This window comes from Melospiza melodia, chromosome 6 (genome assembly GCF_035770615.1).
Source record: "Melospiza melodia melodia isolate bMelMel2 chromosome 6, bMelMel2.pri, whole genome shotgun sequence".
NCBI classification, from domain to species: Eukaryota; Metazoa; Chordata; class Aves; order Passeriformes; family Passerellidae; genus Melospiza; species Melospiza melodia.
The window spans coordinates 51,645,879-51,660,386 of record NC_086199.1 but is presented as its reverse complement, the minus strand read 5'-3'; the positions used below and the strand labels follow the sequence as shown (position 1 = coordinate 51,660,386).

The 14,508-nt window shown below is 45.5% G+C and overlaps 2 protein-coding genes across 4 annotated transcripts in view; both read left to right on the top strand.

Annotated features, from left to right (window-relative positions):
• The first annotated feature begins 378 nt into the window (after window positions 1–378).
• Window positions 379–2,435, top strand: PTH (parathyroid hormone). The gene is made up of 2 exons (XM_063159400.1): window positions 379–464; window positions 2,186–2,435. Exons 1-2 carry the CDS (start codon window positions 379–381, stop codon window positions 2,433–2,435), a joined length of 336 nt encoding a protein of 111 aa, XP_063015470.1.
• Window positions 2,436–6,783: 4,348 nt separating this feature from the next.
• BTBD10 (BTB domain containing 10) overlaps window positions 6,784–14,508 on the top strand; it is a 29,040-nt gene continuing 21,315 nt past the window's right edge. Inside the window, exons 1-3 of one of the 3 annotated variants that reach the window (XM_063158138.1) lie at window positions 6,784–6,915; window positions 7,398–7,431; window positions 13,923–14,081. In XM_063158138.1, coding sequence (XP_063014208.1) covers window positions 13,981–14,081 — 101 coding nt within the window. In that variant the 5' untranslated portion in view covers window positions 6,784–6,915; window positions 7,398–7,431; window positions 13,923–13,980. The remainder of the gene's footprint in view (window positions 6,916–7,397; window positions 7,432–13,922; window positions 14,082–14,508) is intronic. The other 2 variants (XM_063158139.1, XM_063158140.1) reach the window with 2 other exon arrangements.

The following is a 14,508-nucleotide window of genomic DNA, read 5'->3' as shown; positions in this document are numbered from 1 at the left end:
GTCATGATGATGATGATGACAATAATAATAATAATAGTGATAATGGAAGAACATGGTGCTTTTCACCCAATTATGCAAGGGATAGGTACCTAGATGATGGTAATGATGGTGATGATCATGATGATGCAGGGCAGCTAAAGCTGACCAAAATTCATGGAGTTCCCAGGGAGTAGCAATGAGTTGCTCACAAAATTAGTATTAGAAACAAATCCTTCATTTACATTCCTTGCTCTAGCCAGTTTCACAAAGAAATGTTTTCCAAAAACTCTTGTCTGATGTTTCTCAACTTATTTTACCTAATTTAAATTTGTTTGGAACAAACAGAAATAGCTTGAACTACAGACTTTACGTGTATTCATTTCTACTTTTGCAGACAAAATGACTTCTATAAGAAACCTGGCCCAGGCTGCAATCATTTTATGTGCCGTGTGCTTCATTACAACCTCTGATGGAAGACCAATGGTGTAAGTATATTATGTCACGCTGGATGGCTTTTGCTGCTCCTGAGAACGTGATGGTTTGTCTGTCCTGTGTGTGTGAGTTCTGTCCTTGCTTTTGAACCCCTCGAGAGCTGGCCAAGCTCTGTCCTCTAGAAACAGCTCTAGAGATCTCAGACACTCTGAGTGTGTGTATATATATATATATATATATATAGTGAAAATAGGCAGCTGAGTAGAGAGATAAAAATCATGTAAGTCTTCTCTTATTATTCAAATTGGATAAGCTCCATGCCTTGGGGGTCTACACAGGGGAGCATCTTTTGTACTGTAAGAATCTAGCTGTAACTTAGACACTAACACCCACCAGCTGAGACACAAAGCCACAGGGAATCATACTTCCTTAGCTCTAGTGATCACAGAAAACTACCACTGAATAAATCCCATAGCTTCATTGATCACTTACCTAATGTTATAAAAGCCCTAAGCTCCTCTGCAATAGCTGAACTAAATTATAGGAACAGCATTGTCACAAAACTGAACTACTTCCCACTTGTGAAGCCTTCTCACTGATATATCCATTAACAATAACAAATCACCCCCCACTCTCCCTCTGTCACCAAAGGGGTACTGGGGACAGCCAAAGGTGACACAGAGACTCCATCATCAGGAGGCATGAAAAGGCACTTTATTATTAGAAATCTACAGTTCTTATGAAAACAATGGTGGCCCTAAGACCTGATTGGCCTTTAGGAATCTTCTCTCACACTAGTGGTGAACTATGAATAGCACACTCTGGAGAACCATATCTATAAACAAAGGTTACAGAAAGAGAAATAATAGTTGTTTGAATTCTTTCATCGAAGTTTCCCACAGCTTCTACAAAGCTTCCCAGGATTTTCCTGGGAGAACCATGTCTCTCTGATCGGAGGATATGTGTCAGGACCCAGGACATCCCTCTGGCTGTCCTGAGCAGCCAAGACCAGGGGTCCCAGAGACCCTGGCACAGAGCCCAAAATGCCCCTGTGGGTTTGATTATGACCTGTGGAGCAAGTAACCAACCTTTGATGAAGTTCTGCAAGCCATGACAAATTAAGTAGAATGATAGTGAATTTACCACAAGGTGAAAAAGTAGATTTTGAGGTTTTTAGAATAGGGGTTCAGGGGGGCAAGATGGTTGTAGATGATCTGGCTGTGTCCAGCCTTTCTCTTTCTTCTTCTTCTTGGCCTCCATCTTCTGCTGTGATGTTGGCACTTTGGGATTGGTTTAGAGTAGAAGCTCACTGTCTAACACAGGTGATAGGTATTGGGAAGTAATTGTAAACATTGTACAGGTAGTTTTTAGTATAAAGACATAACACCGCCCTGGGGGAGGCAGAGTGCCTTAGGCTGTCTTGCTGAGCTGACCTCAGCAGGCCAGGAGAAAGAATTTTATAGATAAGATACAATAAACCACCTCGAGACTGAGAAATGAAGAGCCCTGACTCCTTCTTCAAGCACCAGGCTGGGAAAAGAGACTTTCTAACCCATCTCGGGTTCACTCTGACAAGGTAGAGATCATGACAGATATGTAATTACTACATCCCTCTCTTCCCCAGATGTCATTCTGTGCCTTACACATCAGCCAGGCAGCTCCTACAGCTATGTATTGTCATTCCTTACAGAAGTTCCCAAAGCTGGGCCTTTGGGCCGAATTCTGGAGCCCAAGAAGGGCTCCCACGGGCCTGTCTTTGCTCTCCTTTGTGCAGGAGAAGGTCGGTGAGCGAGATGCAGCTGATGCACAACCTGGGCGAGCACCGGCACGCGGTGGAGCGGCAGGACTGGCTGCAGATGAAGCTGCAGGACGTGCACAGCGCCCTGGAGGACGCGCGCACCCAGAGGCCTCGCAGCAAGGACGACGTGGTGCTGGGCCGGAGGCTGCTCCCGGCAGTGGCGCAGAAGAAATCCCTGGATCTGGACAAGGCTTACATGGATGTCCTCTTCAAAGCCAAGCCGTAGTGAGAGCAGCCAGAGAGTGTCTGTCCACGTGAGCACGTGTCTGTGTAGCATTGATCAAGTAGGGCATTTCATTCATATTTATTCCAGCTGCAGTGAGGATTAAAGGCTCTGTTCAAGGCTGTAGCCCCGCTGAGTGAGACATTTCACAACCAAATAATAAAATGTATTTACAGTCTACCCAGGAGCGCTGCTGGGTACATTTTGGCTGATGTATTTTATAAATTGCCAGCATAAAAGGAAAAAGAAACCCAAATCAGTAAGCAAGCTGGAAAACCATTTAAGGCCAGTTCTACAACTCTTCCATGGGCAGTATTTGTGTGTAATCACCAGGCCTGCTTGTGCTGTTAACCAGGAAGGAATAAATGCAGGGGAGCCTGTCTCCAGAAAAGGGCCTAGGGTTAAACTTTGTTTAACTTTGTACTAATGGAAATACGTAAATTAAACCCACATCTATTTTCAGAAGAAGGCCTAAAATCAGATGAACATTAATTACATAGCAAAAGCTGCATGATAATAATTTAGGATTAAAGACTGCAAACAGAAAAGAAATAGGATAGGAAGGCAAAGCTTAAGATTAAAGCACAAAGGGATAAAATTAAAACAAATTCTGAAGAATTTTGCAAAATACAGAAACAAAGGGAAGGTTTGATTACCTTCTCCTCCTCCAAAAGATGAAACCCTATAATTAAGTGCAGAAGCAGTGGGAGCAGAGATGGTAGCACATATGTAAGTCTAGCCCTAACTATAGAACTGGGAAAGGATTCTACACCAGACAATTACAACTGAAACAAAAATCTTGTGATATATACTTTTCCCCCTCATTTTCTCTATAAACTATCTGTCTTTGAACATCTGTATGTTGTGCTAGGCCTCATGTGTAATTTATTTGTGAGACCAGTGGCTCTCATGAATAAAATTACTCATTTCCTTAACCAATTGATTGTAGAATTGAGATCTCAGTTTTCCAGACCTCCAGAAGGAGACCCATTAACATGCAGAAACCAACCTGGGAGAGGAACCATTAGCTGCAATACATTCCAACTCCAAGCAGGACTCAGAAAGAATTGTATAGGGAAAAATCAATTATGGCAATGATTTTAAAAGGCAGCAAATACAAAATGGCTTTGATGGGCTGTGCACACATGTGCTCAGGAGCCCCCCCAGAATAATTCATCATTATTCTGATGAATAAGAAGCAATTCCCAGCAGGAACACTGGTGGCTGCCTCCCCATTTGCCACTGGCAGAGCTCAGAGCCAGAGGAATTGCTGCTCTAAGCCCAGGTGGATGTTCCCAGGCTGGCTCTTATTTGTTTGTTAGATGTCTGGCACGCCTTGGGGAGCCTCACAAACCCCTCTAACTCCCCACAGATATAGATGCAGCCTGCTGAGGGCTGGAGATGTGTTTGTAAGCAGAGACCTGCCCATGCTCCTGGCCATCCTTGCAGCAATGCAAAGGCCCTGGTGCTGGGAGCAGATGTACCAGGGCTCTGTGCCAACTGTCTGCTTGTAGGAGCGAGGCCTTAAGGTGCACTTTCTATTTATTCTTTAATCAGGCATCTGTGCTAACTTCAATAAATGAAATTGCATTTTTGTACTTATGTCTCACTTATATATTACCAAATAAAGTGGACCAAAAGCTCTTGGACATTATTTTAAAGCATAAGAACTGACTGGCCTGTGACTGTTTGGATGTAATTTACAATTTGGGGTAAGATTATGAAGCCATTTAATTTTATGACAGCAAAATAAGCACAAAAGTTATGATGAGAGTAATTTTTATTTTCCATTCTTCCAGCATACAAAATCACAACGGTGGTTAAATAAAAAGTGTTTACCTAGCACAAACCTATTGATGTCCCCTTGCAATAATGACACACACATAAACTATATAATCTTCAAGTGCCAAAATCAAAACCTGTTCCATTTTGATCTAAAAAAAAAAAATTATATTCTCCAAACCACAATTCCTCCTAATCTTCAGCTACCCAATAGATGAATGATGACTACAGAAATATTTAAACTTTCTGTACACTTGCAGTATGACTTTTCAGGACTAGAGACAACATAGTATTGTCTAGTCCTAGTGCTAGGTAATACCCATTAAAAAGAAGATGGAATATTAATATAATTACTTACTAATTATCTAGAAAGTACATTTGTTATGGATTTTCAGCTTAAACTTCTGATCAGTGTAGCAGTAGTTGCAACAGCAAAAGGTTCAGTGTGGGGCAGAGGATGTTATCAAAAACATTTCAATACCAAAAAAATGCAAAGATTCATTTTCACCTGAACAAATGTGCAGTTTTGGTCATCTCCCTTTCATAGACTGAGGGGACCAGAAAGAGGATGGTGAGAAATTACTAGGCCACTGAAACACTTATATAAATCTCATGATAATAAATTGTAACAACAGCAGTCAGAAAAGAAATAAAATAGGCATGATAAATGTAGATCAAATAACAAGTCCGGATGTGGCCTCACTGGGGTCGGGAGAGGGGAAGGATCACCTTGCTCTGTAATGTGACAAAGGGCTTTTTTGGCCTATCCTGTGCACATGCATACTGACTGTGCACACCTGTTTTTTACAGAATTCTCAGTGAAAATCAGTCTGGTCTCTCACTGGTGACTCGTTGAAAAAAAAACCCCACCAATATCAATATTGATCCTCAGGGGGAGCTAAACAGTAGCACATGGATAAAAACCCCAACGAGCTCATGAAAATTTAGCAAGGCCAAAATCACAAGAAGTCAAACAGAAACAAGACAGACTGCGAGATCTGTCGGTGAAACCTCCTGCTGGCTATTTGACTGATCTGGCTGTCTAAGATGCTCCTGACCTTGCCTGCTGTAAATGCTTGTGTTTGGTGTTGCTTATTCACCACTGGGCGTGTGGCATCTGACTCCTTGCCTTGTTTGCACATTCTGACAGATTTTGTGCCAGCTGCTTGCCCCTCATTGTTCTGCTGCTGGCTTTCTAGAACTGGGTGGTTTGTTTCTCTGGCCATTGTTGAAGGATAGAAAAGAGAATTCATTCAACAGATTCATGGTTTGCTGTCTGTTGCAGCAAAGCTGCCATCCTTTATGGGGTGTTTGGATATGGCACAAGTCTTTGCTTTCTTGTCCCCTCTTCCCCTCCTGTCCCCAATGTGCATGAGGATTTGTAAAGTCCTTTCCCCTGGTATGGAAATCAAACCTCCTTGTATTTAATAACAATGCATCAGAGACTGTTTTAGAAAAAAAGACAAATGTTTTCTTTAGATTTGAATCTATTTGGGGCTCAGTATTGAGTTATCCTCCCTCCTTTGTGCCATGAGGAGTGGGAAGGGTTTAGCGGCACCTGTGACACTTCAGTACATTGAGGGTGCCTGAACTGCAGGACAGGACAGTTCTGCTGGGGTCTTATGGAACGACAGCCACGTCTACTGATTGTATTCTAAACAGACTGCAGATTAAACTCCCTATTTCCTCTAGGGCTGTACAAACATAGAGTTGTAACTAAAACCAGGAATCAGTTTTTGCATGAAAGTTGAGATATCAGAGACGCCAGCTCTCCTAGATATAAACTGTATTATATGGCAGCTGGCCCGCCATCATCCCCTGAGCGCTGCTCTTCAGGGGATATGCCGGCTCCACAGAGGAGATCCCGGCTCCACAGAGGGGATCCCGGCTCCACAGAGGGGATCCCGGCTCCGCAGAGGAGATCCCGGCTCCGCAGAGGAGATCCCGGCTCCACAGGGAGATCCCGGCTCCACAGGGAGAGCCCGGCTCTACAAGGGAGATCCCGGCTTTTCAAGGAAATCCCGGCTCCGGAGGGGAGATCCCGGCTCCTGAGGCGGGATCTCAGCTCCACAGAGGAGATCCCGGCTCCTCAAGAGGAATCCCGGCACCTCAGGAGGAATCCCGGCTCCCCGCCCCGCCGTTCCCCACGGCCGTCGAGCGGCGCTCGCTCTCCAGCACCGCCCCGGCCCCTCTCGGCGGAGGGTTGCGCGGGGGATGTAGCTTGTTTCTACGTGACTTGCCGCCATTTCGGTTTTGTTAATTCATTTCACTCCCCGCGGTATTTTTCCGCTGGGTTTTTATTCACAGGCTGCAGCTTCCTCACCCCCCTCAGGGCGCCCCCGGCCGCTCCCCTGGCAACGGCGTCCCGGGCGCGCCCCGCCCCGCCCCGCGAGTCTCGCGAGATGCGGGCGCTGCCACCGCCTCCTCCGCGGCGCGGGGGCGGCTCTCGCGAGAGCTGGCGGCGGTGCCGGGCCTGGCGGAGCGGCGGCGGGAGGCGGCCGCGCCGAGCCGGTGAGTGCGGGCGGGCGGGCGCGGCTGGCGGGCCTGTGGCACCCTTCGGCACCCTTCGGCACCATTCAGCCCGGCATCCCGGGGCTCCCGCCGGCCGCACCGGCGCCGCTTCCCCTGCCGCAGAGCCTCTGGATCGGAAGGCATCGCCGGAGATCCGCAGTGAGCCCCGCGGAGCAGGTGGCGCGGCCAGGTGGGTCGGGGGTGTCTCTGAGGAGGGGCTCCCGGCGCTGCCGCGGGGTTCGCACCCAGAGCCCGCAGGCACACCGGCCCCGTGCCTCGGCTGCTGTGTGCCGTGAGCGGGCTGGGCTCGGCTGCCATCCCCGGCTTTCATCTCGTGTTGTTTATCGGTGGCACCTGCGGGGCCTGTACAGGGACAGTGGTATTGCCTGACAGCCGTCGTGTAATTCCTGAGCAGTCATTTACCCTCTCAAACGATTTCATCATGAGTCCAGTATCTTTGTGATTCTTTTTTCTGTGTTACCATATTTTATTTGTAGAAAATATCAGCTGTTTATATGATAAATCTGCCATAGTACAATTACTTGTTGCAGTTGCCTGTCATAAGGTTTTTTTCTTTACATTCACTTTTGTCTGTAGCTGCCATGTCTGCATCTTTTCCCTCTTCGTCTCTGGTCCCATCCAGTGCGTCACTTTAGAACCCTTTTCTTTCAGAATTTGGATCGAGCTCATCATAGACCTCTCCCAGGTTTGTTCCTGTCACTTGTCTGGCTTCTTTGTCCAAAGGAGTTGTTGAGCCTTGTGTCTTTTTGTTCTTTATTGTTGGCTGCCTCTTACAAATTCGAATACATGCTTAAAATCTGGCTTCTCAGTAGCCTTTTGACTGTTGACACTGTTCTCCTTACTTCTGTTTGCCTGTATTCTTCATGGATCACCTTCAGTGATTCATTTAAAGAGCACTTAGCTCTGTTGTTGCTTCACCTTTGTTGATTCTTTCCCTGGAAGATACTTTCTTTTCCTCCTAGGTTTGCCAGAGAAGCAATTCAAATTATCAGCCTCACTATTCAGAGTCCATAACCAGGTGGTGCATACTTGTTATCTTTTTTCTGAGCTGAAACACATGTCTCTGCATCATCTGGTGTTGGAATTTCTGTAGCTTGAACACAAGTACAGTCAAAAGGAACTGGATGATTTTTTTTCCTTTTTTGTTTTATCCATTGCCCTGTAGTTAGGGCAGTCTGTTGCACTGTGTTTGGCAGGTCTGTCAGTGTGTCTTGGACTGAGTCTCTTGCAAAACATCAGAGATTTTATTTTCTTTTCCTGTTAAGATTGCCAAAAGCCTTTGAGTATTACCCTGGATTTGTACCATTTCTGTCTCCAGACCTCGTCATGCATCCTGCCTGTGCTTGCCATTGCCCCCTGTGCAGGTGGTGCTGTGTGAGGCTGCTCTGGGAGGTGTTTTCAGCATGTTGGTGTTTGTGTGTTAGTGCCAGGGAACCCAGGGGTTAAGAAAGGCAACAAGCTAAAGCAGCTTTCACATCCACGTTAAATTCCTTCCTAAAGCCCACTTTTCCTTTTAGGCACAATTGCATTTGGAAATGGTAACAGCTGATGTGTGGATGACATTGTGTGTTAAATTAGTAACAGATGTCATCCCTGTTGGGTTTTCTGTCACTTTGTTATAAACTGTGTGTTTTTGCAGCTTGTGTGCTTCGGGCTGGGGCTGCTTTGTCCTGGTTCATACCCAAAGACCAGAACCTCCTTCTGTGCCAGTTCCTTTCAGCCCAGCTTTCCTTTAGCAGCGTTGCTTATCCATGAAAGTATGTATCTCTTTAAAATACGTATAAAAGCTAATTTGGACTTCATTTCAGCTGGGAAAAACTGTGTGCATGAATTTTCTTGCTCGCTGAGATGTGCTGTCCCTGCTGGGCGCAGCCATGGGTACAGACCTTGCTTGTTCCTTCAGGAGATGTGGTTGCTGCTCTGCTGCCCTGCATCTCATCCTGGTGCCAGGTGTGGTGGAGCCCTGTGCCTGCCTGTGTTGGGGGCCACCAGGGCAGTGCAGGGAGTTGGGTTCTGCTCCTTCTGCTGCACTGGGAGCCCTGATTCTGCTCTGGAGGGAGAAGCTGCTCCATCCACTGGGCTTTTACAGGGGGAGCTGGGCAGGTTTCCCACAATGATCCCAGTACACAGGGGGAGTTGGGCAGGTTTCCCACAATGATCCCAGTACACAGGGGGAGCTGGGCAGGTTTCCCACAATGATCCCAGTACACAGGGGGAGCTGGCAGTCATCTGCCTCTTGCTCTTTGGGCTTCCAGTGTCAAACAGCTGCTCTGTCATCGTGCTCCCTTTAGGAGTTAAACAGCTTGCAGGCTACTCACTACTATCTGTTGTTTATGCTGCTCTAGATGGGAATACCAGCAGCTTCCTGTGACTGCTCAGGGTTGTTTTTCCTTTTTTTTTCTCCCCACTTGCTCATTAAGAGGAGCTTCAATCCTGACCTGCTGTGTGGATGTTGATCCTGTATTGCAAAGGATGTGTCTGAGCTGTGCTTTAATCAGTGTCAGTTTGATAACATTTCAGTGATGATGATGTATAAAGCTGTTTTATGTGGCTGAATTGTGACTGATGTCTGCACTAGTTTGCAAGAAACTCACTTGGCAGGTATGGATTTCCATGGTATGTGGTGTTTGCATTATGAGCATGTGTCCTTTGAACTGGATTTCTTAATTAGGATGTAATGTCACCGTGCTTGCATTCCCAGTGAATCTTGGAAGTTCCTTTTTGTTGCTGCTGCTTTTGTGCTTTGATGAGTAGAGGCAGTGAGCAGCAGACTGTCACCCCTCACAGAAAGTCTAAATATTTAATCTGAGCCTTGAAGTTTCCTTGTCACAGCTCATGCCCAGTTTTGTCCTTGCTGGTGACTTGTGTGTTGGAGCTTCCTGATTATCCTGGGTCACCTTTCCAGGGAGCAGGTTAGAGCAGAGGAACTTCTGAAACCTGTCCTACTTTTGGAAATGCTTCTGACCAAGGCTCAGAGCTGAGTAGATGCCTGAAGTATTACATGGTAGTTATTTGAATGTGTTCCTCAGTACTGACAGCAGGAGCCATCAGATCTTTGTTCAACCTGATGAGCTGGTGGCCAGAAGACATCTTGGCTCTCTGCCTCAAAATTGCAGGGTACTGTAATCATCATTTTTAGTAAGACTCCAGATTTTTGCAGCCTACAGGTATTCTCAGCAATTACAGAGTGACTGGCTGGCTGGAAATGCATTGATGTTGGTTTTGATTAGCTTTCCTTCTTTGCTGAAAGATTTCCAGAGAGCATTTTCTACCCCCTCCTGGCCTGCAGTGCCTTGAAAAATGCAGGTCCTGCATCTCACAGAAGTGCACCTTGAAAAATGCAGGTCCTGCATCTCACAGAAGTGCTTGCCCACCTCTGTCCAGCACCTGATGGCTGAATCTCCCTTGATCTGCTCAGCAACCTTTGTGCATTCTATTTGGTCATGGCACAGAGCTGAATATGCTTTAAGTGTTATTAAAAATAATCTGTGCAACATCTATCACAAATTACTGTATGATCCATTCTTTCATGAGCTCCTTTAGTAGTGCTGTAAACACATTAATTACTGTGTTTTGCAGTGGCTGGAGTGGCTCTACCACACTGACTTTTCTCTTGTCAAACCCACTGGGTCTCTAAAATTCCCTTGGATTTCAGTAGCCTGCAACTTTCATAAATTAGTGATGATTCTGGCTTCAAGTTGATGTTAGTAAATCTGAAGTGTTCTAGCTGTCTGTGCTGAAAGCTTTGAAAATTAAAGTCTGCTTCCTGATTTCCTATTATTCCCTGTGATGATTCTCTGGAGTATTTGCTTTCTGCAGAAGGGTATGAAATCATTCTTTACACCTGGAGAATTACTAATTACTAATTAGCTAATCAGAATGCCAGCCACCTTGGCCAGTACACCAGTGTTGTGTGATCTGCTGAGGGTATTTGGATTTGATTCTTTATTTCATGTGCTCCCAGGGCCATTTCACCTTCACCAGTGTTTCAGATGTGGTTCCTTGTTTTCATGGAAGGTTTAAAATAGTGTTTGGGGCCAGGTACTCTTGCAGGGATTGTTTTTGTTTTTTTCTCGTACACAAGGTCAGAATGTTCCTCAAAACATGCTTTGTTTATTGCCTGCCTTGTGAATCCATGCAAAAAAAAAAAAAAAAAAAACCCAAAAAACAAACCACAGCTGAAACATTTTTTGCTGCAGGAAAATGTGGGTTTGCAGAAGTGTTTAAATATTAATCAGGATGACTGGTTAGTTACTTCAGAGTTTATACAGCATTTTCTCATTGGAAAAAGAAACTCTTTTTAACAAAAGCACTATCAGCAGTGGTCAAGGAGAAAAAATTGGCTGTGTTCCAGCAAATTGTTTTTTAGAGTAGTGTTAATTGTTGAGGGCCTAGGATGGAGGGAACATGTTCATAGTGTGACATGCTTGGAACTAAACAAGAAGTTTCACAAGCTGTAGCTTTGGGCGCTTGGGATTGTTTCCCTTGTTTCCATTGGTGTGCCTGGTTCTGAGCTGGGTGCCAGCCTGGCACCCTCAGTGGCACTGCTGGGGTTCCCATGTGCTGGGAGTGCTGCTTTGATGGGAAGCAGTTCCATCTGTTGGTTCTGTCCCTCTGTGCCATCTCTTGTTCGTGAGCCTCCAGCGTGGGGCTGCAGAGCCAGGGGGAGGAGCTGATCCTGCTCTGAACGGGCTTTTGATGGAAGTGTGTGTGGACCTGCATCTTCCTGTTGAACTTTCATTGTAAGAAAGAAGGGGAGAAGGCAGAGAGTGTGAGACATTTAAGGAAGTAGCTTTAAATTGGCCTTTCAGCTGCACTTCTCATAAAACCAGCTGCTTTTGCACATCTGCTGAGTACAAAAGCTCAATTCAAATATTGGCCTCTATGCAGAGAATCAGAACTGGGTGCTGGGTGCCTCTTTGGCACCTGCCTTGGTGTGTACCTGAGAGGGTCAGGTGTCTCTAAAGCTCTTGGATGGTTTGAAAGGGAAGAGAGGGTTTGTGGAAAGAAAGGAAAGCTTGTAAGGGAACCTGTGGTGCTGTGGCAAAGGCTGCAGTGGGAGCAGGCCCAGCAGAGGAGGGGATGGCCCGGTGGCAGCTGTGGTGTCCCTGCCATCGCTGCTCCCGGCTCGGTGTGTGCACAGCCCGGCTCGGTGTGCACAGCCCGGCTCTGTGTGCACAGCCCGGCTCGGTGTGCACAGCCCGGCTGGCTCTGTGCGGCCCGGTGGCAGCTGTGGTGTCCCTGCCATCGCTGCTCCCGGCTCGGTGTGTGCACAGCCCGGCTCGGTGTGTGCACAGCCCGGCTCGGTGTGTGCACAGCCCGGCTCGGTGTGTGCACAGCCCGGCTGGCTCTGTGCGGCCCGGTGGCAGCTGTGGTGTCCCTGCCATCGCTGCTCCCGGCTCTGTGTGCACAGCCCGGCTGGCTCTGTGCGGCCCGGTGGCAGCTGTGGTGTCCCGGCCATCGCTGCTCCCGGCTCGGTGCGCACACGCTGCTGTTGCCATGGGCAGCCAGGCTCGCTGTACCTGCCTGCAGAGCTCAATCTAATGAACACAGTTTGTTTCAGCTGGGGATACAAAGTGGCTTTATTCTCTCATGGTTGTGTGCCTGGTGTCGCACCCCAGCTGGGAACCACGGCCCCTGGGTTCAGAGCCAGCCTTCCTTCCCCCAGTCTCCTTAATAATACTTTTTCTGTTCTGACACAGGTTGTAGGTTTCTCCCTGTTTCTCCTGATTAATGTGTGCAGATCCTACAACCTTCTCTGTGTAATACCCTCACTTATTGACTGTGCTTTGCTAACCTGACTTTGCAGGTAATACACAATGAAATGCTTATCAGGATACTTTTTTAATGCAAAAGTTGAGTATTTCCTGTAATTTTAAATAAAATGTTTTTTCCTCTTCCTGACTCTGTATGGACACCTGATCATAGGAGTCTTCCCATCAAAGTGCATTTAATTATAGAAGCTGCAACAGGAAAAAGACCCAACCCTGTGGTGGAGACTGTATACTTTGTATTAAACCTGTTTGCTTGGGTAAAACTGAACATGAAGGCAAAACTTGGATGCAACCAACACTTTTAAGAAGCTTGTTCTCTTCTTCCCCTGTAGTAAAAACTTTTGGGTCTAAATTTAGCTAGGAGAATCTATATTTGCCAGGAGAGCTATTTCATTTTCCATGACTTAAAGGACAGTTTATTTGAGAAGTAACTTTGTTTTAAAGAGATCTCAGTTGCTTTGGGACTCACTTCCATGTAGGATAAGTTTTTATTGAATGTAATGCAAGTCTGTTAAGGGTGGGGTGAGGTAGAGACACGATGTTTCTACAATATGTAGCTTAAAATTGTAAAGAAACATAGTAGACTTCCCATTGCTAGAAGGGTTTATCTGTCTGTAATTCAGTTTTTCAGATGTTGTGCAATCATCAGCTGCTCACTTGTGGCTGCTTTATAGTTTTTGTAACCAGGTCGTTGAGAATTATCCGACTGTGTTGCCACAAGTGTCACTTAGAGCTGTGATTGAACAGCAGAGATTGGAGATTGGCTGTCTCTGCTGACAGTCACTGGGTGGTTTGAGCTAGGAGAGAATTCTGAAGGGAGTTGAACATAACATCAGACCTCACTTAAGGAAGGGTAGTTATTATATCTGTTTTTATTAAGTTTTTGTGACTTCTCTGCACAAGTCAGTGAAACTGGACTACATTGAGTGTCTCTAAGGATTGCTGTTAATTCCATTTTGTAGTGAGGACTCAGATGTAAATGTTAATTCTGTTTTCTTCTTGGTCAGCCATTCAAAGTGTAAAACTGTTCATCTCTGTTCTGTACTTGGGATCCTCCTTTGAATTAACTTTATACATTTGAAAGAAAATCATGATATGTTTGTCTTGTGTTTTATAACCAGTGACTTTTCTGTTTGGACACAGTGAATTTAATTGTTGCAAAATTGAATTTGCCTGCCAGCATTTACAGAACTATATTTTTTTATAACAAAAGACTCTTTTTAGTGCAGGTATCAGCAAAACATGTAAAATATTATTGTCATGCAATTTCTGCTTCAGCGTATCCTGTTTTTCTGTAATCTGCATTTAAAAAATCAAAACCTAACAACGCTAAATTCTGCATGTCTGACTTTTCTTTCCTGTGTGGCATTACTTAAAGGTAAACACTGCTCTCTTAATGTAGGTTGTGAGTGCTGCATGTGTGCTTTTCAGAGCAGTAGTGTGAGGAAGCTGGCAGTGGAATGGCAGGACGGCCTCATCCTTATGACAGTAACTCCAGTGATCCAGAGAATTGGGATCGGAAATTGCATAATAGACCTCGTAAACTTTGTAAACACTCAAGGTAGGTGCTGTGTCCCATCTATTGCATCTCAAAATCTGCACTCAAAGTCCATCCTAAAGGCTACTGTATCTGGTTGTGGCAAGTCCTGTCATAAACGTTGTAATTCTTCTTCAAAAAATGCTTCTTAATTATTTTCAAAGGTGTTTTCTGGCCTGATTTGTCAGCTTCCCCAATCTGTCCTTAGATTTGTTTTGCCATGGGTTGCATTTTAGTCCTTAAAAAAAAACCAACAAAAAAAGCAAACCTAAATGCCTTGTGTGCATAGCAAAACACCGGTTGAATGATTAAATATATGAATTTTTTGGGGGTGCTTGCTAGGAGTTACATCCCTAAAAATATGTGCAACTAGTCCATGGTGAGAGCTAATAGTTGCTTGCATGCCAGTATCACTTTCTGTAGCACTTTCTTTCTTAAGCTGTGTGTCATA

Bases quoted from the DNA above. Each gene is read 5' to 3' on its own strand.
- PTH (XM_063159400.1), top strand. From the start codon at position 379: ATGACTTCTATAAGAAACCTGGCCCAGGCTGCAATCATTTTATGTGCC. The intron at 465-2,185 runs GTAAGTATATTA...TCCTTTGTGCAG, and splicing joins TCTGATGGAAGACCAATGGT to GAGAAGGTCGGTGAGCGAGA.